Genomic DNA, 20,772 nt, shown 5'->3' with positions numbered 1-20,772 from the left:
AGAACCTTTGCCCTTCTTCTTCGAGAAACCTTCAAAACTTTGACTCTCTAGGAACCTTCAGAACTTCCGACCCAGCATTCTTTAGTGTTTTGAATCAGAACCAACCTGTGGTCCGATGATGGAACCAGAAACACCCTGAGCTGCTTTCTGCTTTCACCCGGGTGATGATGTCATCATCGGGGAAGTGGGTGGGCGGGATTTATGTCCGATAAGCCGCGCGGATTAAACACATGTTTTGAGTGGGTTTAAATCCTGCGGAGGAGGAGGTGGCAGACGGACCTGCTGCTGGTTCTCCACATGTGAGGAACGTCCACCCATGAAGGTGAGACGTGGACGAGGGTCCAGTTCCACGGTTCCAATGAGACCCGGAGGGCGGTTCTGATCGGTTTTCACTCTTGCTGTTGTTTACTCGTTGTTTACTCGTTGTTTACTCGTTGTTTACTCGTTGTTTACTCGTTGGTGTTTGTGTCTCAGATCCAGGACATCAGCGTGGAGACGGAGGACAACAAGGAGAAGAAGTCTGCTAAAGACGCTCTCCTGCTCTGGTGTCAGATGAAGACAGCAGGGTGAGAACACACCAGGAGCAATCAGACTACATTTCCCATCATGCCTCTGCAGTGATGCTGACTGGTGTCCACCAATGAAACTGACCCGTTTCCTCTTCCTGTCCAGGTATCCAAACGTCAACATCCACAACTTCACCACGAGCTGGAGGGACGGGATGGCCTTCAACGCCCTGATCCACAAGCACAGGTGAGGCTCAGAGACACATGTGAGGAGGCCGACAGCTGGCCCCGCCTCTGGGACCGCCCAGAAGCCTTCTGATTGGTCGTTCTGGTTGTGGCGTCTCCTCCTCAGGCCCGACCTGATCGACTTCGACAAGCTGAAGAAATCAAACGCCCACTACAACCTGCAGAACGCCTTCAACCTGGCAGAGCAACACCTGGGCCTCACCAAGCTGCTGGACCCCGAAGGTCAGAGGTCACACACACACACACACACAAAACTGTCACAGAGCATGCAGTCTGATGTGTGTGTGTGTGTGTGTGTGTGTGTGTGTGTGCAGACATCAGCGTGGACCATCCCGATGAGAAGTCCATCATCACCTACGTGGTCACGTACTACCACTACTTCTCCAAGATGAAGGCCCTGAAGGTGGAGGGGAAGCGTATCGGGAAGGTACCGCCCCCTTTTGGTCCTGACGAACCTCCTGGCCCCGCCTCCTTTCTAAACCCCTCCTCCTCTTCCTTCCAGGTCCTGGACAACGCCATCGAGACGGAGAAGATGATCGAGAAGTACGAGTCTCTGGCGTCGGACCTGCTGGAGTGGATCGAGCAGACCATCATCATCCTCAACAACAGGAAGTTCGCCAACTCGCTGGTGGGGGTCCAGCAGCAGCTGCAGGCCTTCAACACCTACCGGACCGTGGAGAAACCGCCAAAGTCAGCTTAAACATGTGGAAAATAATTAAGGCTGGGTAGCTCCACCCACCAGGAATGAGGCATGATGGGAATTTTGTGTGTTGTCAGGTTCACGGAGAAGGGCAACCTGGAGGTTCTCCTGTTCACCATCCAGAGCAAGATGAGGGCCAACAACCAGAAGGTCTACACCCCCCGGGAGGGGAAGCTCATCTCCGACATCAACAAGGTGAGGTCGCCGGCGATGATGTCATCGCTCACGCCGCATGAGCGTTTGGGAAACCGGCTGTGTTTGTTTCAGGCGTGGGAGCGTCTGGAGAAGGCGGAGCACGAGCGCGAGCTGGCGCTCAGGACGGAGCTGATCCGTCAGGAGAAGCTGGAGCAGCTCGCCCGACGCTTCGACCGCAAGGCCGCCATGAGGGAGACGTGGCTGAGCGAGAACCAGAGGCTGGTGTCCCAGGTAACGCCCCCCCTCCCCGCCCGACAGAAGCTCCGCCCATACACGCTAAACCGACCAGCAGCCAGGATTCAGGGTCAAAACCAGCTGATGGCAGTGTGACCTCGCTTTGTTTCCTCTCCTCTGACCTCGTTTCCTCTCCTCTGACCTCGTTTCCTCTCCTCTGACCTCGTTTCCTCTCCTTCCTCCTTCAGGATAACTTCGGCTTCGACCTCCAGGCGGTTGAAGCCGCCACCAAGAAGCACGAGGCCATCGAGACGGACATCGCGGCGTACGAGGAGCGAGTCCAGGTCAGCTGATCTCCGGCTTGACGTCCTGAAACGAGAACCGGGTTCCTTTCTGCTCAAACACATTTTAACTTGTGGCTCCTCCCCCCTCTGGTTGCTGAAGGCGGTGGTTGCCGTGGCGAAGGAGCTGGAGGCGGAGAGTTACCACGACATCAAACGCATCACGGCGAGGAAGGACAACGTGATCCGGCTGTGGGAGTACCTGCTGGAGCTGCTGAAGGCGCGGCGCCAGAGGCTGGAGCTCAACCTGGGCCTGCAGAGGGTCTTCCAGGAGATGCTCTACATCATGGACTGGATGGACGAGATGAAGGTACCGACCTGCACCCAGGTCCGGTTCTGGATCCACCAGGAAACCAGAACTAGTTCCTGACTCCTGACCTTCGACCCCTGCAGATGCTGCTGCTGTCTCAGGATTATGGGAAGCACCTGCTGGGCGTGGAGGACCTCCTCCAGAAACACGCCCTGGTGGAGGCCGACATCGCCATCCAAGCCGACCGGGTCCGCAACGTCAACAGCAACGCCCAGAAGTTCGCCGTGGATGAAGAGGGTGGGGCTTCATGCACGTTTGTGACAGGAAGTGGGCTCTGCTCGGTCTTCGTTTGACCTTCGCTCCTCCTCTTCCTCAGGTTACAAACCCTGCGATCCTCAGATCATTCGCGACCGCGTCGCCCACATGGACTTCTGCTACCAGGAGCTGAGCCAGCTGGCGGCGGAGCGCCGAGCTCGCCTGGAGGAGTCGCGTCGCCTCTGGAAGTTCTTCTGGGAAATGGCGGAAGAGGTTCCTCTTATTCTTTCCTCTCCGTAGCGTCCAGTGAACGACGAACGCTGGCTCTGATTGGCTGTAACCCAACACCTTGTGTCCCGCAGGAGGGTTGGATCAGAGAGAAGGAGCAGATCCTGTCCTCCGAGGATCATGGGAAGGATCTGACGGGGGCCTTGCGTCTGCTGAGTCAGCACAAAGCCTTCGAGGATGAGATGAGCGGGCGCGCCGCCCACCTCCAGCAGACCATCAGGCAGGGGGAGGAGCTAGTGGCCAACAACCACTTTGGAGCCGAGAAGATCCAGGAACGGATTCAGGACATCCAGGTAGGATCAATCTGACCCAGAACCGGTCTAGATCCAGTAGAGGAGGAGGTGTTCTGTTCTTCATGGCTGTTCTGACTCCTCCCATTCCTGTAGGAGCAGTGGGCGGGGCTGGAGCGTCTGTCGGCGGTCCGTAAAGCTCGTCTGCAGGAGGCCTGCAACCAGCACCAGTTCCAGGTGAGCGCGACTCAGGAACCTGAGGCGGTTCTTGGGGGTCTTCAGAGTCCAGAACCCACTGATCGCTCCTCAAGTTCCTCCAAGAGGAGGTGGAAGGTGTTGCTGAGGGAACCGTTGCCGTTGTTCCGTCTTCTAACCGTTGGTTTCCACTCTGTAGGCCGATGCGGACGACATCGACACCTGGATGCTGGACGTTCTCCGGATCGTCTCCAGCGTGGACGTCGGCCACGACGAGTTCTCCACCCAGGCTCTGGTGAAGAAGCACAAAGACGTCGCCGAGGAGATCAGCAGCTACCGGCCGGTCATCGACGCTCTTCACGAGCAGTCGGGTCTCCTGCCGCCGGAGAAGGCCGACTCCGAGGAGGTGAGGTTCTCCACCTCCTGAGCTTGAGGAACCTCCACTGGTCCAGGTCCGGTTTGTGACGGTCTGGTCATCACAGGTGCGGACCAGGCTGGCTGGCATCGAGGAGCGCTACAAGGAGGTGGTGGAGCTGACCCGCCTCAGGAAGCAGGCGCTGCAGGACGCCCTGGCGCTCTACAAGATGTTCAGCGAAGCCAACGCCTGTGAGGTGTGGATCGACGAGAAGGAGCAGTGGCTCAACAGCATGGAGATCCCCGAGAAGCTGGAGGACCTGGAAGTGATCCAGCACCGGTGAGGACAGGAACCAGAACGTGGCTGTTTAGGACGTAGAACCGAAGAAGAGCTTCAGATTCCAGATGTTTCCTCCTGAAACTTGTTGATGAAGGTGTCTCCATCCAGGTTTGAGAGTTTGGAGCCGGAGATGAACAACCAGGCTTCCCGGGTCGCCGTGGTGAACCAGATCGCCCGGCAACTGATGCACAGCGGACACCCCAGCGAGAAGGAGATCAAATCCCGGCAGGACAAACTGAACACCAGGTAATCCAGCCAGGGATTGTCAGGTTCCTCACCTGAACCGAAATCTTCTCTAATTCGATCCAAGTCAACCAGTAGGTTCTGAAACCGGGTATGTCTCGTCTGACCAGGTGGAGTCAGTTCAGAGATCTGGTGGACCAGAAGAAGGACAGTCTGAACTCGGCTCTGGGCGTCCAGAACTACCATCTGGAGTGCAACGAGACCAAGTCCTGGATCAAGGAGAAGACCAAGGTAGGTCACGGCTAGCTGCTAACAGCTAAACTGCTCCCATGTTGCTAACTCCCGTCCCGCCTCAGGTCATCGAGTCGACCCAGGAGCTGGGCAACGACCTGGCCGGCGTCATGGCTCTGCAGAGGAAGCTGACCGGGATGGAGCGCGACCTGGCCGCCATCGAAGACAAGCTGGGCGATCTCGGAAAGGAGGCGGACCGCTTGGGGTCGGAACACCCGGACCAATCCGAGGCCATCAAGGGGCGTCTGGCCAACATCACCAACGTCTGGGATGAGATGAAGGTGGAGTATGCGGCCTGTGCCGCATTCGAAACACCAACTTCCTCCCTAGGCATCCCCATGGTTGACTCCGACTCTCTTTCCAGGACACTATGAAGAACCGGGAGGAGTCTCTTGGCGAGGCCAGCAAGCTCCAGCAGTTCTTGCGCGATCTGGACGACTTCCAATCGTGGTTGTCGCGAACGCAGACCGCCATCGCCTCAGAAGACATGCCCAACACGCTGGCCGAGGCCGAGAAGCTGCTGGCCCAGCACGAGGGCATCAAGAACGAGATCCGCAACTACGAGGAGGATTACCAGAAGATGCGGGACATGGGCGAGATGGTGACGCAGGGCCAGACGGACGCGCAGTACATGTTCCTGAGGCAGCGGCTGCAGGCGCTCGACACCGGCTGGAACGAGCTGCACAAGATGTGGGAGAACCGACAGAACCTGCTGTCCCAGTCCCACGCCTACCAGTTGTTCCTCAGGGACACCAAGCAAGCCGAGGCCTTCCTCAACAACCAGGTAAAGGCGTGATGTCATCAGGGACGGGGTCACCAGTCAGGTTCGAGGATCAGAATAGACTTACTGTTTGAGATAATCTAGTTTGGACCCAACTGGAATCTGTTCCCTGGTTCCAGCATACCGCCCTTCGTCAAGGGCGTCCTGGGGTGGATCGGGTCCGTCCAGACCAGAACCTCTCAGAGACAGAAGGTAGAGGTAGAGCTGGAACCAAGCACCAAATGTCACATGGGGTGTTTGGTCCTTCTTGTATCTCCTCCTCTTTGCCGTCCCTCCACCCTTAGAAGGTCGGAGGTCGCCACCTGGTGGCAGAAGGCAGGCATAACCAGAACAAGCTGAGAGACTTCAACTTGGAAAGCGATGGTTTCATTCTGAGTCTGGTACCAGGTCCATTCTGGTACCAGGTTCATTCTGGTCCCGGGTCCATCCCGTCTTGGCTGATATTTAATATTTATACAGGTAAACCTCGACTTACGTTGTTAATCGGTTCCAGGAGACGTAACATAAGTCGTAAAACGACGTAAACAGAAGATAACCATTCCCAGTTCTGTACTGAACTTTATGATTTAATTTTCAATAACATTTAGTGAATGTAAATCTACTTTAAGCTTAGAAACTATAAAATTTTATTTTTAATACAGTACAGAAAAACGTCACCGCCTGCGTCTTCCTCATTGTGGGTCACGGGGGTTGCTACAGGCTAATATGTTTTTATTCTGATTTATTGTACAGTAACATAATATGTGCTTTTAACAGTTTAATAGTGAATTTACGTTTTTAATATTTTTGGCAGACAGACGTAAAATGGAGTAAAATAACGTAAACTCAAGTCTTATTTTTCCGTGATTTTTTTTGAAAATTAATGTGTAATCGAAAACGACATGACTCAAAAAGACGCAAGCCAAGATATACCTGTAGCTAATTTTTATAATTATTACAGTAATTTTTAATTGTGGGTTGTGATAAATCATTGGTTGTTCGGCGGTCATTGTTGACAGCAGTAGGGCTCCAGATATCCAAAGGCACCACCTAGTGACCAAAGGTCGTCATCACACATTCTCATCTCTTGGTATTAGGAGTACGTCCTGGCGCACACTGAGATGCCCACCACCCTGGAGGGCGCCGAGGCCGCCATCAAGAAGCAGGAGGACTTCATGACCACCATGGATGCCAACGAGGACAAAATCAACGGCGTGCTGGAGAATGGTAGGCGCCTGGTGACCGACGGTAACATCAACGCTGAGCGCATCCAAGAGAAGGTGGACTCCATCGACCAAAGGTACTCCCTTTTCCGTTAGTTTCCCTCTAGCGGCTGAAGCGCCGTCCTGAACTTCAACATGTTCTTCTGCAGACACAAGAAGAACCGAGCAGCAGCCAGCGACCTGCTGGTGAGGCTGAAGGACAACAGAGACCTGCAGAAGTTCCTTCAAGACTGCCAGGAGGTAAAACCATCCAGAATACCCTCAGTACAGGTTGTTGTTGGTTTGTTGAGGTAACATTCTACCTGTGTCCTCTCCAGTTGTCCTTGTGGATCAACGAGAAGATGCTGACGGCTCAAGACATGACATACGACGAGGCGAGGAACCTCCACAGCAAGTGGCTCAAACACCAGGCCTTCATGGCCGAACTGCAGTCCAACAAGGAGTGGCTGGACAAAATTGACAAGGTGAAGAGAGGACCGCGAGAAGCCAGACCTCCTCCCACTGTCATGAATGGACAATCGCTGATGTGTTCAAAGTATTGAGACCAGGAAATGTCTTGCAGGATGGGCAGACGCTGATGGCGGAGAAACCAGAAACGGAGACTATGGTCAAAGAGAAGCTGGCGTCTCTGAAGACGATGTGGTTGGACCTGGAGTCTACCACCCAGACCAAAGCCAAGTGTCTGTTTGACGCCAACAAGGCCGAGCTGTTCACCCAGAGCTGCGCCGACCTGGACAAGTGGCTGCTGGGCCTGGAGGGTCAGCTGCAGTCCGACGACTACGGCAAAGACCTGACCTCCGTCAACATCCTGCTCAAGAAACAACAGGTGAGGGGAAGAACGAAGGCGCCGCTGGGGTTGGAACCATTGATGTTGGGTATCTTGGGATTCTTGTTTGGTTCTGGTCTTGTGGCGCTAACCTTTGTGGGTAAGAACGAAGATGCCGCTGGGGTTGGAACCATTGCCGTTGGGTATTTGAAGTTGGGTATCTCGTGTGGTTCTGGTCTTGTGGTGCTAAGCTGTGCCTGTCCTTCCCACAGATCCTGGAGAGCCAAGTGGATGTGCGTCAGAGGGAGGTGGAGGAGTTGCAGAAACAATCCCAGGCCCTCAGTCAGGAGGGCAAAGGTTCTGAGGAGGTGGACGGCCAGAGGATCCAAGTGGAGAACAAGTTCCAGGTCCTCCAGGCACCTTTGCAGAAGAGACGAGAGAATCTTATGGTCTCCCGTGAGATCCACCAGTTCAACAGGGACGTGGAGGACGAGATTGTGAGTAGACACGGCCTGAGGGCGACCTTCAACGCTGGTGATGCATGACCAGAACTAACCGTATGTTTCCCTGCAGCTCTGGGTGGAGGAGAGGATGCCTCTGGCCTCATCCACTGACCATGGACACAACCTCCAGACCGTCCAGCTGCTCATCAAGAAGAACCAGGTACGCCATCACTCGTCTTGACCAAGTTAGCCCCCAGCAGTCTACGGCGACCATCCTTAAACCCTGTCCTTGGCTCCTCAGACGTTGCAGAAGGAGATCCAGGGCCATCAGCCGCGATACGACGACATCTTCGAGCGCAGCCAGCACATCCTGCGTGACAACAGTGCGACGGCTGAGCTGATTCGCCAGCGGCTTGTTGAGCTCCAGTCGCTGTGGGAGCAAATCAAGAAAGAGACGGAAAACCGCCACGATCGCCTCAGTGAGGCCCACAAGGCGCAGCAGTACTACTTTGATGCTGCCGAGGCCGAAGCCTGGATGAGCGAACAAGAACTATACATGATGTCAGAGGAGAAGGCCAAGGTGAGGTCAGAGGTGGTGATGACGCCAGGGCTGGTCCATCTTTCTGAGGTCTTGAACTTTGACCCGTGTCTCCCAGGACGAGCAAAGTTCAGTGGCCATGCTGAAGAAGCACCAGATCCTGGAGCAGGCGGTGGAGGACTACGCCGACACCGTCCACCAGCTGTCCAGCACCAGCCGGGGTTTGGTGGCCGCTGAGCACCCTGATAGGTGAGGAGGCAAAGAGACAGGAGCCAATCAGAAACTGGAACAAAGATAGGTGATGATAGAACTTCCTGTTTCTCTTTGGTCCCTCTTCCAGCGAGCGAATCGGGATGCGTCAGTCTCAGGTGGACAAGCTGTACGCCGGTCTGAAGGACTTATCCGAGGAGCGTCGGGGGAAGCTGGACGAGCGTTTCCGTCTTTTCCAACTCAACCGAGAGGTGGATGACCTGGAGCAGTGGATCGCCGAGAGGGAGGTGGTGGCCGGGTCCCATGAGCTGGGCCAGGACTACGAACACGTCACCGTGAGTGAAGGGTCCTGATGATGTGTGTTGGTGTGGAGGGGGTCATGTGTTGAGATACCCCCCAGGCCTGTGCTGGTTTTAAGCTAGCAGCTGAGCTAGACTCTGGTTGGGTTGTATAAGGCGATGTCATCGGCGTAAAGGGATTCGCGCAAGTGTGGATTCGTCAGTAGAAGCGCCGACAGCAACAGGTTCAGATGTTTGTTTTGTTTTACCTGTGACTTGAGTCTGGTTTAAGTTAGGTTTAGTTAGTTTAGTTTAGGTTTAGTCTTGTTTGTTAATCTGAGTCTTGGTCCTTCAGATGCTGCAGGAGCGTTTCAGAGAATTCGCTCGTGACACCGGGAACATCGGCCAGGAGCGCGTGGACGGCGTCAACCGGCAGGCGGACGACCTGATCAACAGCGGCCACGGCGACGCCGCCACCATCGCCGAGTGGAAGGACGGCCTGAACGAGGCCTGGGCCGACCTCCTGGAGCTCATCGACACCCGAACGCAAATCCTCGCCGCCTCCTACGAGCTCCACAAATTCTACCACGATGCCAAGGAGATCCTCAATCGGATCCTGGACAAACACAAGAAGCTCCCGGAGGAGCTGGGCCGCGACCAGAACACGGTGGAGACCCTGCAGAGGATGCATACCACCTTCGAACATGACATCCAGGCACTGGGAACACAGGTTGGAGACGCCAAAATCAGTTGGTGCGTTGAGTGGGCGGAGTCAAGATGAACCTGACATTTGGTGTTTCGCCTGGTTTTCAGGTGCGGCAGCTTCAGGAGGACGCCGTTCGCCTTCAGTCGGCATACGCCGGAGATAAAGCCGAAGACATTCAGAAAAGAGAGGGAGAGGTGAGCATCAGCTTCGTCACTCTTCTTAAAATGGATTTAAATAAAGTTTTTCTGTTTGGAAAACTTTTATGGAATCAAGTTATTTTAGTTAAAAGTATTCTAAAGTCGGCTTCATCAGCTTTTAACTGGGTTTTGAAGACTTCTCCTCTTCATCAGTCTTCATTAGTTCAGGTTACTTGAACTTGCTGTGCGGTTGTGAACACCTGGTGAGACGCCCCGCCCACAGTGGGGGCGTCGAAGGCGGTGCTTTTGTTTTAGGGGGCGGAGTCACGGGGCGATTCAGATCGGAACGTCCATATCAGAGTGTGACGTTAATTTTTGTTATCATGTTTCTGCCTCCGTCCTGTTTAACCATCAGTAACGGTTGGGCTGTGATGTCAGCACCGTGTCACAGCTGTGATGTCGGGGCCACGTCGCAGCCTCAATGTTGGCGTCACGTCGCAGTTTTGATGTTGGCGCCGCGTCACAGCTTTTGATGTCTGGATCGCATCACAGCTTTGATGTTGGGGCTGCTTCGCATCCTTGATGTTGGAGCTGCTCCACGGCTTCAATGTCGCGGCCGCATCACAGCTTTGATGTCTGACGATGACTGACTTTGATTGCCGTTGTTTTGACCATCCCTGTATGTCGTTTCCCTTCACACCCCCCCCCCACCCAGAAGAGAAAGGGAGAGGTGAGAGTCCGTTCACCAACACTGGCTTTGCATCAGTCTTCATTTTGGCTGCAGTTTTTCCGCTAAAATGTTGGACGCCAACATTTTAGTCCGGTCGGCGCTGCTCTCAGTTCTGGAACCGTTGGTGACCTGCAAATACTTATAGGGTTTGTTTGACGTCTTTGACCGCTGAAAGGGTGGATTCATTCCCAAACTCCACCCACCTGGGCGCGTCAGGAGATCAAACAAGCGCTACGAGGAGTTTGAGATCAGTAAAAATGAAAAACCTCCCGAGTTTTCCTTAAATCATAAAATCCGTGTTTTCACTTTTGCTGAAAGGTTGCGTGTCATCGATGACAGATTCTCCCGCTGTTTTCAGTCTGGTTTATTGATTATTGGAAGCAAGTAGCAGCCACGCCCACTCAAAAAAACGCTGACTGTGCAGCTTTGCCTTCAGAAGCTCCGCTCTAACTTGTGTTTGCTGTTCGTGGCAGAAAACAACCATCTTGTCTGTTTATTTGTTTCGATGACGTTACCAAGACAACGGGACTCAACTCCGTCCTGAACCACATCCAGATCCTAGATCATGATTGGCTGAGTCGACTCACTGATGTGACGTCGGTGGTTATTGGTGATAAGGTGATTCCTGATCACATGTATTGATTGGAGGACTGACGGTAGCTAGAGCAGGAAACAGGACACCAGATCTGACCTCAGACCAGCCGAGAAACTGCCTCTGCTAGCCAGTTAGTCTTAACTGGGGAGGGTTGGGGTTACAAGCCCACAAAAGGACCCACCTGATTTCATTGTTAATAAAAAAAACATCAAAGTCGTGCACAAGATTTGCAGAAAAACTTGGAACAGAGTCTTCAAAGAACCTCAGATGGCCGATAATCCAAGTCCTGGTCCAGGAGTTCCATGTGAAGGATTGTAGGGTCAGCGGAGGTCCTACTTGACTTCTTGGGATCTTCTCAGATGTGGATTTGAAGTCTTTATCTCCAGATAAAAAAATACTTTTGTCCTGAGCTGTCCTGCCTTTTTGTCTCCACCCGCTTCAGGTTCTTGAGGCCTGGAAGAACCTTCTAGAAGCAGCGGAGGGCCGTCGGGTGAAACTAGTCGACACTGGAGACAAGTTCCGCTTCTTCAGCATGGTGCGCGACCTGATGCTGTGGATGGAGGACGTCATCCGCCTGATCGAGGCCCAGGAGAACCCCAGGTTCGTTTCTGAGTCTGATTCAAAGCAGGAAGTTGTCCGAGCAGGAAGCGCGTCCTCTGATTGCGCGTTTTGTTGGGTTTTCAGAGACGTGTCGTCGGTGGAGCTGCTGATGAACAACCACCAGGGCATCAAGGCGGAGATCGACGCCCGTAACGACAGCTTCACCGCCTGCATCGAGCTGGGGAAGGCGCTGCTGGCCCGGAAGCACTACGCTTCAGAGGAGGTGGAGACGCCGTTGACGTGTTTACATCCAATATAGCTTTAATTCAAAGTTTAAAATATTTTTAGAAATACGTTTAGAGGCCAAATGGATCTACCACCATTCGATTTCAGGTTTAGTCGCAAATTCTGCCTTTTGATTATCTACTAACGGCAATCACTGATCAATACGGCAGTCTCTTGTTTGGCCCCGCCCCTTTAAAGACTCTTTAAGTTGCTGCAAACCCGATCCAGATCCAGAATCCAACTCAGCCTCCGGTTTTGGAATATTAACCTGCTGTAGTCTTGGGTAAACCTCGGATTACGTCGTTAGTCGGTTCCAGGAGACGTGATGTAAGTCGAAAAACGATGCAAGTTGAATTAACTTACAGGATGAACTAAGATAACCATTCCCAGTTCTGTTCTGAACTTTATTGATCAATACATTCTAATAATATTGGTTAATACAATCTATCTAATATAATCTAATATAATCTATTTTTCAGATCACAAATGACATATTTTTTATTTTAATACAGAAAAAACGTCTCGTTCTTCCTCATCGTGGGTCACGGGGGTTGCTACGGACTAATATTATGATATTATGATCATATGATATGTTTTATTCTGATTTATTGTAGTCACATGATATGTGTTTTTAACAGTTTACGGGGGATTTTAGTGGCGGAAAACATAAAAGTCGATTTTTTTCCGTGTATCTTTTTTTGGGAAAAACCGACGTAACTTGAAACGACGTAACCGATGTGAAAACCATGTGACCTCCAGAAGAGCGTTTGACGCTGATCATGTGACGTCTTTCAGATCAAAGAGAAGTTGTTACAGTTGACGGACAAGAGGAAAGACATGATCGACAAATGGGAGGACAGATGGGAGTGGCTTAGACTGGGTAAGGCGTCTCATCCAGTCGGTCCCACGGGCGACTAGATCCTGGTGAGCTGAATCCACCTCCTGGTGTGTGTGTGTGTGTGTGTGTGCAGTCCTGGAGGTGCACCAGTTCTCCCGGGATGCGGGCGTGGCCGAGGCGTGGCTGCTGGGCCAGGAGCCGTACCTGTCCAGCAGGGAGATCGGCCAGAACGTGGACGAGGTGGAGAAGCTCATCAAACGCCACGAGGCCTTCGAGAAGTCCGCCGCCACCTGGGAGGAGCGCTTCGCCGCGCTGGAGAGGTTGACCACGGTGAGGCGCCCAGCCCAAAACACCGTCGGTACCGTTACCCAGAACCCACCTGTGCCACTCTGTCCCTCCATGTGTCCAGATGGAGTTGCTGGAAGTGAGAAGAGCGCAAGAGGAAGAAGAGAAGAAGAGGCAGGCTCTGTCCACCGAAGCTCAGCCGGGTGACGCCGCAGCTCAACTCAGGTCAGTCATCAGCATACGTACACGTACATGCTAGATACACACGTGTGTGGTGTACTGACGGGGTGTGTGTCCGACTGTTTCAGGGAGGCGGAGCCACTGACCCAGAACGGGCTGCCATCCGACCAGGAGTCCCCCAGGGTTAGTTACCGCTCGCCTGCCTACCAGAAATACAGCAGCACCCTGCAGAGCCGCCGGCCGGCCGCCACGCCCTGACGCGCACCGGCGCCGCCGACTGTGCCGTTAGCGCACGAGCTAACAATGATCATTTTAGCGTTTATCAATTTCATCAATCGTCCTCCCCCTCCGGTTCACTGATCAATGATTTTACGATGAGTTTATCACCTCCGATAACTGAAGGAGGGGAATCAATAGGAATATAGATTTATAGGTTAGCATGCGACATTAGTAAATCACCCAGAATCCTTCTCTTCAGGCGTGTTCTTCCTGTACTTCCTGTCTTAATGCTACGCCCACGGAGCCAATCAGCTCTTTTGTAACAGGATCGACAGTCGTGATGTAATTTATGGAATCTTTTATCTAAAAGTATGACTTGACAAACTGAATAGTTTATGCTAGTATGTGTGCTACACATTAGAATCTTTTGAAACTGATGTTCGACCTGCTCTGATCGCGAGGATCCAGGTAAACAAACTTACGTACGTTTCTGCTTTATTCTTGTAAACTGAATCGGAGAAGAAGCTTCGTGAAGCCTTCGTGAGGCGTTCATGAACCCACGTTCCTTTTAGTACTTTGTTGAATGGATGGAATACATTGTTTCAGAGACATTGAGGTTATTCTGGGACCAGAAAGCAGCCGTTAGCTGTTCTTCCATCCATTCCCTCCTTCATTCCGTCTCCTTCCTTCTTCCCTGTCTCTTTTAGCTCCACCCTGCCGTCTCCTTCCTCCTCCTCCTCCTCCTCCTCCTTACATTTCTGCTTGTTTGCGTCATCCTGTGTTATCTTTGGAATAAGATCTCCTGGGAGGAGATGGCAGCAAACGCTCCATAATAAACATTCACCTCCCAGATGTAAAACACGGAGTCATCGGCGTAAAGACATTCACATAACCATAAAACTACTTGAATAGAAAGCTGTCATCAACATAAAGTGTTATTTTGCAGTAGATTCAGATAAAAGGTGTCCAAATATTTTACACTGATGATCTTTAAACCATTAACATCATATTTAATCACAAAAAAAAAAAAACTTTCCGAAAAATACTCCTCAAAAGCAGGAACAACAAAACGTGCATTCAGCTGGCGTACCACATGACCACATTCTATTTTTCCATTGGTCAGTAGAGTGCAGAACGTGGATCAATCACGCTCAAGATGAGCTGAATCCTATCACTAATATGTCATTAATATGTCAGTGTTAGTGTGAAACTATTAAAACTTAAACCTCCGTTCTGTCATTTCAACACAAAACAGACAGTTTTAATTTATTTTTCGTTTAAAGTGGAACTCGTCTTCGTGGAAACATCCATCCATCCGTCTTTAGCCATGTCTTTTCTTACCTCTTTAACTGTCAAACCCAGTAAACCCACTCTGTCTCTCCTTTCCAGTGTGATTTCTTGTCTGTTGCATGCTGTCGTCCTCATCATCATCATCCTCTTTGCTGAGTTTTGTGTTTGTAGTTCTTCATCCTGTTTAAGATAAAATGTCATATTTCTGTCAAGTCTGGTTTTTCTTGTCGGTTCTTTAAGTGTGTTGAATTAAAACGCAGAACCATCACAGATCCAGAAACCAGTTAGAACCTGCTGGTACATGAACCCACTTCTCACACGTCATCCAATCAGTCCACTTCATTCCAATCAGACAACAGCTTGTCTCCAGGCAGACTCAACCCAGACTTCCAATCAGTGTCCATCAGACATATTTAATCAAGTGTCACAAGAGCAGGTGGATCAGGAAGCACCTGATCATGTCACAGACAACAGTGCAGCTTGATCTAAACCAGGACATCCCAAAATTTCTGCCACACAAACATGAGCAGCCCAGTGAAGTCTCAGTTCACTCCAGGTTTCAGGGACTTGGATCAGATTCCTATCCGGTTCACTCAGGAAGTCTTTGAGTTCTTGAGGAGCTTTAAGTTCCAGCTTCCTTTAGAACGGATCCAGGTACTGACCCGTATTCAGTAAGAGCTCCTGGGATTGGTCATCACTGAAAACACCAGAAACGTTTACTCAAAGCTCAAGAGGGGTTGGGTTCCGTCCATCCAACGTTCAGACGATCCATTAAAAAAGCTCCCAGGATTGGTGCAACCCTTCAATTAAAGCTCCAGGACTTGTCCAGCATCCGGGTCGTCCAGGCCATGAGGAGCTCGGTAACGGGGTAAACAGCATCTGGTTGCAGTGGGTGTGGTGTTTGATACTTGACCAATCACATTCTTCCTCACCAATAATGAAGTAACAAACAATTTCATGGATGATTGTTTGGATTGTGTTCTGTCTTCCTCTTTCTTGTGTGTGTTGGGGTGATTTTCATGCATGTCTTGAAACCTGTTATTGATGCATGGTGGTGGGGGGGGGCATGTTTTCTATGTGCTGACCTCATTGTTGCCGGTATCCAGCGCTGAGTAAACCCATTAATGCTCAAGAACAAACGCATTGAACGCATTAAAAGGCTGTAAACATCTGCTTTGGTTGGGTTGTCTAGGTTGGATTGTTGAAGTTTGGGTTGTCCAGGTTGGGTTGTTGGAGTTGGCTAGTCCTAGTTAGGAGGTCCAGGTTGGATTGGGTTGTCCGGTTTGAGTTGTTGAAGTTGGGGTTGCCCAGGTTGTAGTCCCCTCCATCAGAAACCAAGTTACCTCAGGCGACTCCAGGTTCAGCTTTGAGGCATCCAACGAGATTTAGGGTTAGGTTCATGTGTCTGGTTGTTGTCGTTTTAGCAGGATTAGCCAAATGCTACTGGGTGGAATTCCAGAAAACCCAGCAAGGGTAGGGAGGTGGGGTGTGGGGGGGTAGAACCAGGAAAGAACCGTTTGTTTGGAGTGGATCCAGAGTCTCTGAGTTTCTTGACCATTAGGGTCTTGATATTTTCCCTTAAATACTCAAAAGCTGATGTGACCGTTTGGGCTTTGGTGCCCAGTGTGTCTGGATCTTCAGACGTGGTCTTTGCTCTAGATAAGGTTGGTCACATGATGTTAAAGGTTACAGTCAAACCTGGACTGGCGACCCCTGTGCTCAGAATTACGGTCCGGTTTGACTCCCGTTAGCATACGCATTTAGGATTAGCTGCTTTTTGTATCTTTGGGATATCTGATCTTTACTAGTTCAGGATTTTGTCTTCGGAATTTAAAGCTGGAATATCTCAAGATCTGAACAAACTTCCTGTAACTACAACAATGCTCCAATCGAATCCGTTGTTGGGGGTGGACTGGGAAGCATCCGGTGATCCTTACCTGTTGGAGGTGCTTCTTGAAGCCGTGGCGCTGCTTTTGCTAATCCTTAGCTTCTGTGTGTGAGAAAACTTTGGGTGGTTTAGAGAGATGAATCTTCGTCAGCTGCCCTCCAACTCATCATCGCTTCTGTTTCCAGGACAACGTGGAAGGGGGCGAGGCAGTGAATGGGGAGCCCAGTCCCACAGGCTCTCCGGGGGAATCTCGCAAGGGCAAGGCCAGCCAAGCAGCGACCCTTCCAGCCAAGTCCCAGCAAGCCGGTCCTACGTCCCAGCTGGAGGGCTTCCTGCACCGCAAACACGAGTGGGAGGGGCATAACAAGAAGGCGTCAAGCAGGTGGGATGGAGGTGGCGTCTAACATCTGGAAGACAACAAAACCACAAACGTGTTCATTTTTGTTGACATCTGTTTGTGGTGTCTCTGCAGGTCGTGGCACAATGTGTACTGTGTGATCAACCAGCAGGAGATGGGCTTCTACAAGGACCAGAAGAGCGCCAGTCAGGGGATCCCATACCACAGCGAGATCCCCGTCAGCCTGAAGGAGGCGCTCTGCGAGGTGGCCTCCGACTACAAGAAGAAGAAGCATGTCTTCAAGCTCAAGTGAGATCCTAATGCTAGAAACTGTAGCTCTGTTTGTGGTCGATGGCGAACAAAAGGTCATCTGACTGGTCGACATCTGACTGACGGGTTCGATGTCCGCCTGACGAGTCGATATCTACCTCATGGGCCCATGCCCACCCAACGGGAAGATGTCCGCACGACGTGTCGATGTCGACTCAACGTGTCGATGTCCGCTCGACTTTTCGATGTCCGCTCAACGTGTCGATGTCAGCTCGATGTGTCGATGTGCACCCTACGTGTTGATGTCCGCCCGATGTCAGCTCGATGTGTCGATGTCCGCCCGATGTCAGCTCGATGTGTCAATGTCCGCCCGATGTCAGCTCGATGTGTCGATGTCCGTCTGATGGGTCGATGTCAGCGCAATGTGTCGATGTCAGCTCGATGTGTCGATGTCCACCCTACGTGTTGATGTCCGCCCGATGTCAGCTCGATGTGTCGATGTCCGCCCGATGTCAGCTCGATGTGTCGATGTCCGCCCGATGTCAGCTCGATGTGTCGATGTCCGCCTGATGGGTCGATGTCAGCGCAATGTGTCGATGTCAGCTCGACGTGTCGATGTCCGCCCGACGTGTCGATGTCCACCCGACGTGTCGATATCCGCCCGATGTCAACGCGACTTGTCGATGTCAGCTCACATGTCGATGTCCACCTGACGGGTCGATGTCCATCCGATGTGTCGATGTCCGTCCGATGGGTCGACGCTGCAGGTGTAACTGAATGTTGACGCTCTTCCTCTGCCCACAGAATCACTGACGGGAACGAGTATCTCTTCCAAGCCAAAGACGACGTGAGTAAAAGACGATTTATTTCAGTAAAGATTAATACTTCTGTCTAATTCTGCATTATTGATCTGTCGACCAATCAGAGGCTGTTGACAGACATCATGCTAGCCTGCTGACCCCTCTTCCTCTTCCAGGAGGAGATGAACGCATGGATCTCGGCCATCTCGGCCGCCATGTCGGCCGAAAAGTCGGAGGTGACTCCCAGCAGCCACAGCACGCCCGCCCCCGCCGCACGCGCTCAGACGCTGCCTGCCTCCGTCGCCACGGCGGCCGAGTCCAGCCCGGGCAAACGAGAGAAGGACAAGGAGAAACGCTTCAGCCTGTTCAGCAAAAAGAAATAGACACTCCTCTTCCTCTTCCTCCTCCTCCTCCCTGTGGTGCTGTTTGGGGTCGCTCCTCTTCATCATCCAATATTTGGTCTGTTAGCTGCGACGCTAACTTCCTGTCGACTCCAGAAGGAGGCGTCAGCTGAAAAATAAAGATCGCTTAAAGGTTCCTGCTTCCCCAAACAGCCTCCTCTTCCTCCTCTCCTCCTCCTCTTCCTCTCATCCCGTCGCTCCGAGCCTAAACTCTCCTCTTCGTGCCTCCCGACCGTCCCGTCCCACTCGGAGCGACGTGCCCCCACACCCCCGTCGGCTCCCGGTGAGGAGCAGGACGACCAACCCACCCACCTCTGTTTCTCCCGTCTCCTCCTTCCTCTGTCCTCGTCTCCTTTCCTCGGGGTCGTCTCCCGCCGTTTTTCGGAGGCCTTGTTTTTGCCGTCTTGACGTCGCACCTGAGCTCAGACGTCAAAGACTCGTTGAAGCGCCGCCGGCGTCCTGAGAAGGTTCCCGTTTGTAGAACTTGTGAATAACTAACTGTCAAGAATAAACCTGTGTTTACTTTCTCCTGTTGCTATGATACTAACGAGCGCCGTCCCGGCTCGCCCGTCTCGACCTAACCATCTGTTCGCTAGCGGAGTCCACCCGCTCCAGTAACCCGACGGGAGGTTTAACTTTTTGAGTTTCTAGCTTTTTGCATCGTCGGTTCTTCTTCTCTGCTTCCTGTTCTTCGCACCGAGGCCCGGGGAGGTGCGTGGGTGTGTTTGTTTTCCACACCTGGTGGTGGTGGGCGGAGCCGGGCTGAGGATAACTGGAAGTTTCCTGAAATGTTTCCTGTTTAATTTTTCTTTCTTTTTTTTTTGCTTCATTTTCTGCCAATTAAATATAGCGTGCATTCCTGTCACTGTAACCATAGTAACGAGATATTTCTTCCTATTGCACAATCGGTAATGCCACAGTGGGGGTGGGCGGGGCTTGTTGTGAGGTGTTTGGTGTGATGTGGCCCGGGTCACCGCTCGATGGATCAGCGTCTGTAGACTTCTTCTCCCCGTCTGTTACATCTGTGCAAGAAGCCATTAAAACGCTTTAAACGAGACGCCAGACTCTGTTTCATTTGTCCCGCCGGGCGGCGGCCAATAGGACGGCCAGCTGGTCCAGTAGGAGGTCCAGAAGGTCCAGTAGGAGGTCCACCTGGTCCAGTAGGAGGTCCAGCTGGTCCAGTAGGAGGTGTAGGAGGTCCTATTGGACCCACATCAGAATGTAGGCAGGAAACGATGGTCAAACGTCAGCTGAGAAAAACTCCTAGTCGTGAGTGAAGACACCGCTGGTCGACCCCTACAACAGTCAGGGTACCTAAACTAGTCTCTTCATGTGTTTTAACTAGTCTGAAAGTGTTTTAAACTAGTCTCTTCTTCAGGTGTTTAAACTGGTCTCTTCAGGTGTTTAAACTAGTCTCTTCAGGTGTTTAAACTAGTCTCTTCTTCAGGTGTTTAAACTAGTCTCTTCTTCAGGTGGTTAAACTAGTCTCTTCAGGTGTTTTAAACTAGTCTCTTCTTCAGGTGTTTAAACTAGTCTCTTCTTCAGGTGTTTAAACTAGTCTCTTCAGGTGTTTTAAACTAGTCTCTTCATCAGGTGTTTTAAACTAGTCTTCATCATGTGTTTTAAACTAGTCTCTTCTTCAGGTGTTTTAAACTAGTCTTTTCATCGGGTGTTTTAAACTAGTCTCTTCATCGGGTGTTTTAAACTAGTCTTCATCACGTGCTTTAAACTAGTCTCTTCTTCAGTTGTTTAAACTAGTCTCTTCATCAGGTGTTTTAAACTAGTCTCTTCATCAGGTGTTTTAATCTAGTCTTCATCACGTGTTTTAAACGAGTCTCTTCTTCAGGTGTTTAAACTAGTCCTTCCACCTTCAGGTGTTTTAAACTAGTCTCTTCATCGAGTGTTTTAAACTAGTCTCTTCATCAGGTGTTTTAAACTAGTCTCTTCATCAGGTGTTTTAAACTAGTCTCTTCTTCAGGTGTTTTAAACTAGTCTCTTCATCAGGTGTTTTAAACTAGTCTCTTCTTCATGTGTTTTAAACTAGTCTCTTCATCAGGTGTTTTAAACTAGTCTCTTCTTCAGGTGTTTTAAACTAGTCTCTTCTTCAGGTGTTTTAAACTAGTCTCTTCTTCAGGTGTTATAAACTAGTCTCTTCTTCAGGTGTTTAAACTAGTCTCGCCTCCTTCAGGTGTTTTAAACTAGTCTCTTCTTCAGGTGTTTTAAACTAGTCTCTTCATCGAGTGTTTTAAACTAGTCTCTTCATCGAGTGTTTTAAACTAGTCTCTTCATCAGGTGTTTTAAACTAGTCTCTTCATCAGGTGTTTTAAACTAGTCTCTTCATCAGGTGTTTTAAACTAGTCTCTTCATCAGGTGTTTTAAACTAGTCTCTTCTTCAGGTGTTTTAAACTAGTCTCTTCTTCAGGTGTTTTAAACTAGTCTCTTCTTCAGGTGTTTTAAACTAGTCTCTTCTTCGGGTGTTTTAAACTAGTCTCTTCTTCAGGTGTT

General features: G+C 51.2%; 1 protein-coding gene across 4 annotated transcripts in view; it reads left to right on the top strand.

The window, feature by feature from the left end:
• The window catches only part of LOC137603867 (spectrin beta chain, non-erythrocytic 1), a 37,143-nt gene extending 17,819 nt beyond the window's left edge, over window positions 1-19,324 (top strand). For 2 of the 4 annotated variants that reach the window (XM_068327689.1, XM_068327688.1), the window contains 40 exons: window positions 475-566; window positions 673-753; window positions 859-974; window positions 1,067-1,179; window positions 1,255-1,442; window positions 1,530-1,647; window positions 1,720-1,878; window positions 2,070-2,165; window positions 2,266-2,472; window positions 2,556-2,709; window positions 2,789-2,940; window positions 3,030-3,248; window positions 3,342-3,422; window positions 3,580-3,786; window positions 3,863-4,074; window positions 4,183-4,320; window positions 4,428-4,548; window positions 4,614-4,829; window positions 4,913-5,332; window positions 6,406-6,608; window positions 6,681-6,771; window positions 6,849-6,995; window positions 7,094-7,357; window positions 7,570-7,794; window positions 7,871-7,960; window positions 8,042-8,320; window positions 8,397-8,527; window positions 8,619-8,823; window positions 9,122-9,496; window positions 9,580-9,666; window positions 11,377-11,534; window positions 11,619-11,757; window positions 12,555-12,639; window positions 12,731-12,927; window positions 13,007-13,107; window positions 13,191-13,245; window positions 16,645-16,841; window positions 16,932-17,105; window positions 17,871-17,913; window positions 18,043-19,324. In XM_068327689.1, the coding sequence (XP_068183790.1) occupies window positions 475-566; window positions 673-753; window positions 859-974; window positions 1,067-1,179; window positions 1,255-1,442; window positions 1,530-1,647; window positions 1,720-1,878; window positions 2,070-2,165; window positions 2,266-2,472; window positions 2,556-2,709; window positions 2,789-2,940; window positions 3,030-3,248; window positions 3,342-3,422; window positions 3,580-3,786; window positions 3,863-4,074; window positions 4,183-4,320; window positions 4,428-4,548; window positions 4,614-4,829; window positions 4,913-5,332; window positions 6,406-6,608; window positions 6,681-6,771; window positions 6,849-6,995; window positions 7,094-7,357; window positions 7,570-7,794; window positions 7,871-7,960; window positions 8,042-8,320; window positions 8,397-8,527; window positions 8,619-8,823; window positions 9,122-9,496; window positions 9,580-9,666; window positions 11,377-11,534; window positions 11,619-11,757; window positions 12,555-12,639; window positions 12,731-12,927; window positions 13,007-13,107; window positions 13,191-13,245; window positions 16,645-16,841; window positions 16,932-17,105; window positions 17,871-17,913; window positions 18,043-18,249 (6,543 nt within the window). In that variant the 3' untranslated portion in view covers window positions 18,250-19,324. Of the gene's footprint in view, window positions 1-474; window positions 567-672; window positions 754-858; window positions 975-1,066; window positions 1,180-1,254; window positions 1,443-1,529; window positions 1,648-1,719; window positions 1,879-2,069; window positions 2,166-2,265; window positions 2,473-2,555; window positions 2,710-2,788; window positions 2,941-3,029; window positions 3,249-3,341; window positions 3,423-3,579; window positions 3,787-3,862; window positions 4,075-4,182; window positions 4,321-4,427; window positions 4,549-4,613; window positions 4,830-4,912; window positions 5,333-6,405; window positions 6,609-6,680; window positions 6,772-6,848; window positions 6,996-7,093; window positions 7,358-7,569; window positions 7,795-7,870; window positions 7,961-8,041; window positions 8,321-8,396; window positions 8,528-8,618; window positions 8,824-9,121; window positions 9,497-9,579; window positions 9,667-11,376; window positions 11,758-12,554; window positions 12,640-12,730; window positions 12,928-13,006; window positions 13,108-13,190; window positions 13,246-16,644; window positions 16,842-16,931; window positions 17,106-17,870; window positions 17,914-18,042 lie in introns of all 4 variants that reach the window. The other 2 variants (XM_068327687.1, XM_068327686.1) reach the window with 1 other exon arrangement.
• Window positions 19,325-20,772: the final 1,448 nt, after the last annotated feature.

The sequence above is a fragment of the Antennarius striatus genome, chromosome 11 (genome assembly GCF_040054535.1).
Source record: "Antennarius striatus isolate MH-2024 chromosome 11, ASM4005453v1, whole genome shotgun sequence".
Taxonomy (NCBI): domain Eukaryota; kingdom Metazoa; phylum Chordata; class Actinopteri; order Lophiiformes; family Antennariidae; genus Antennarius; species Antennarius striatus.
The sequence above is the reverse complement of the archived record's forward strand: the minus strand, read 5'-3'. Positions and strand labels throughout refer to the sequence as shown.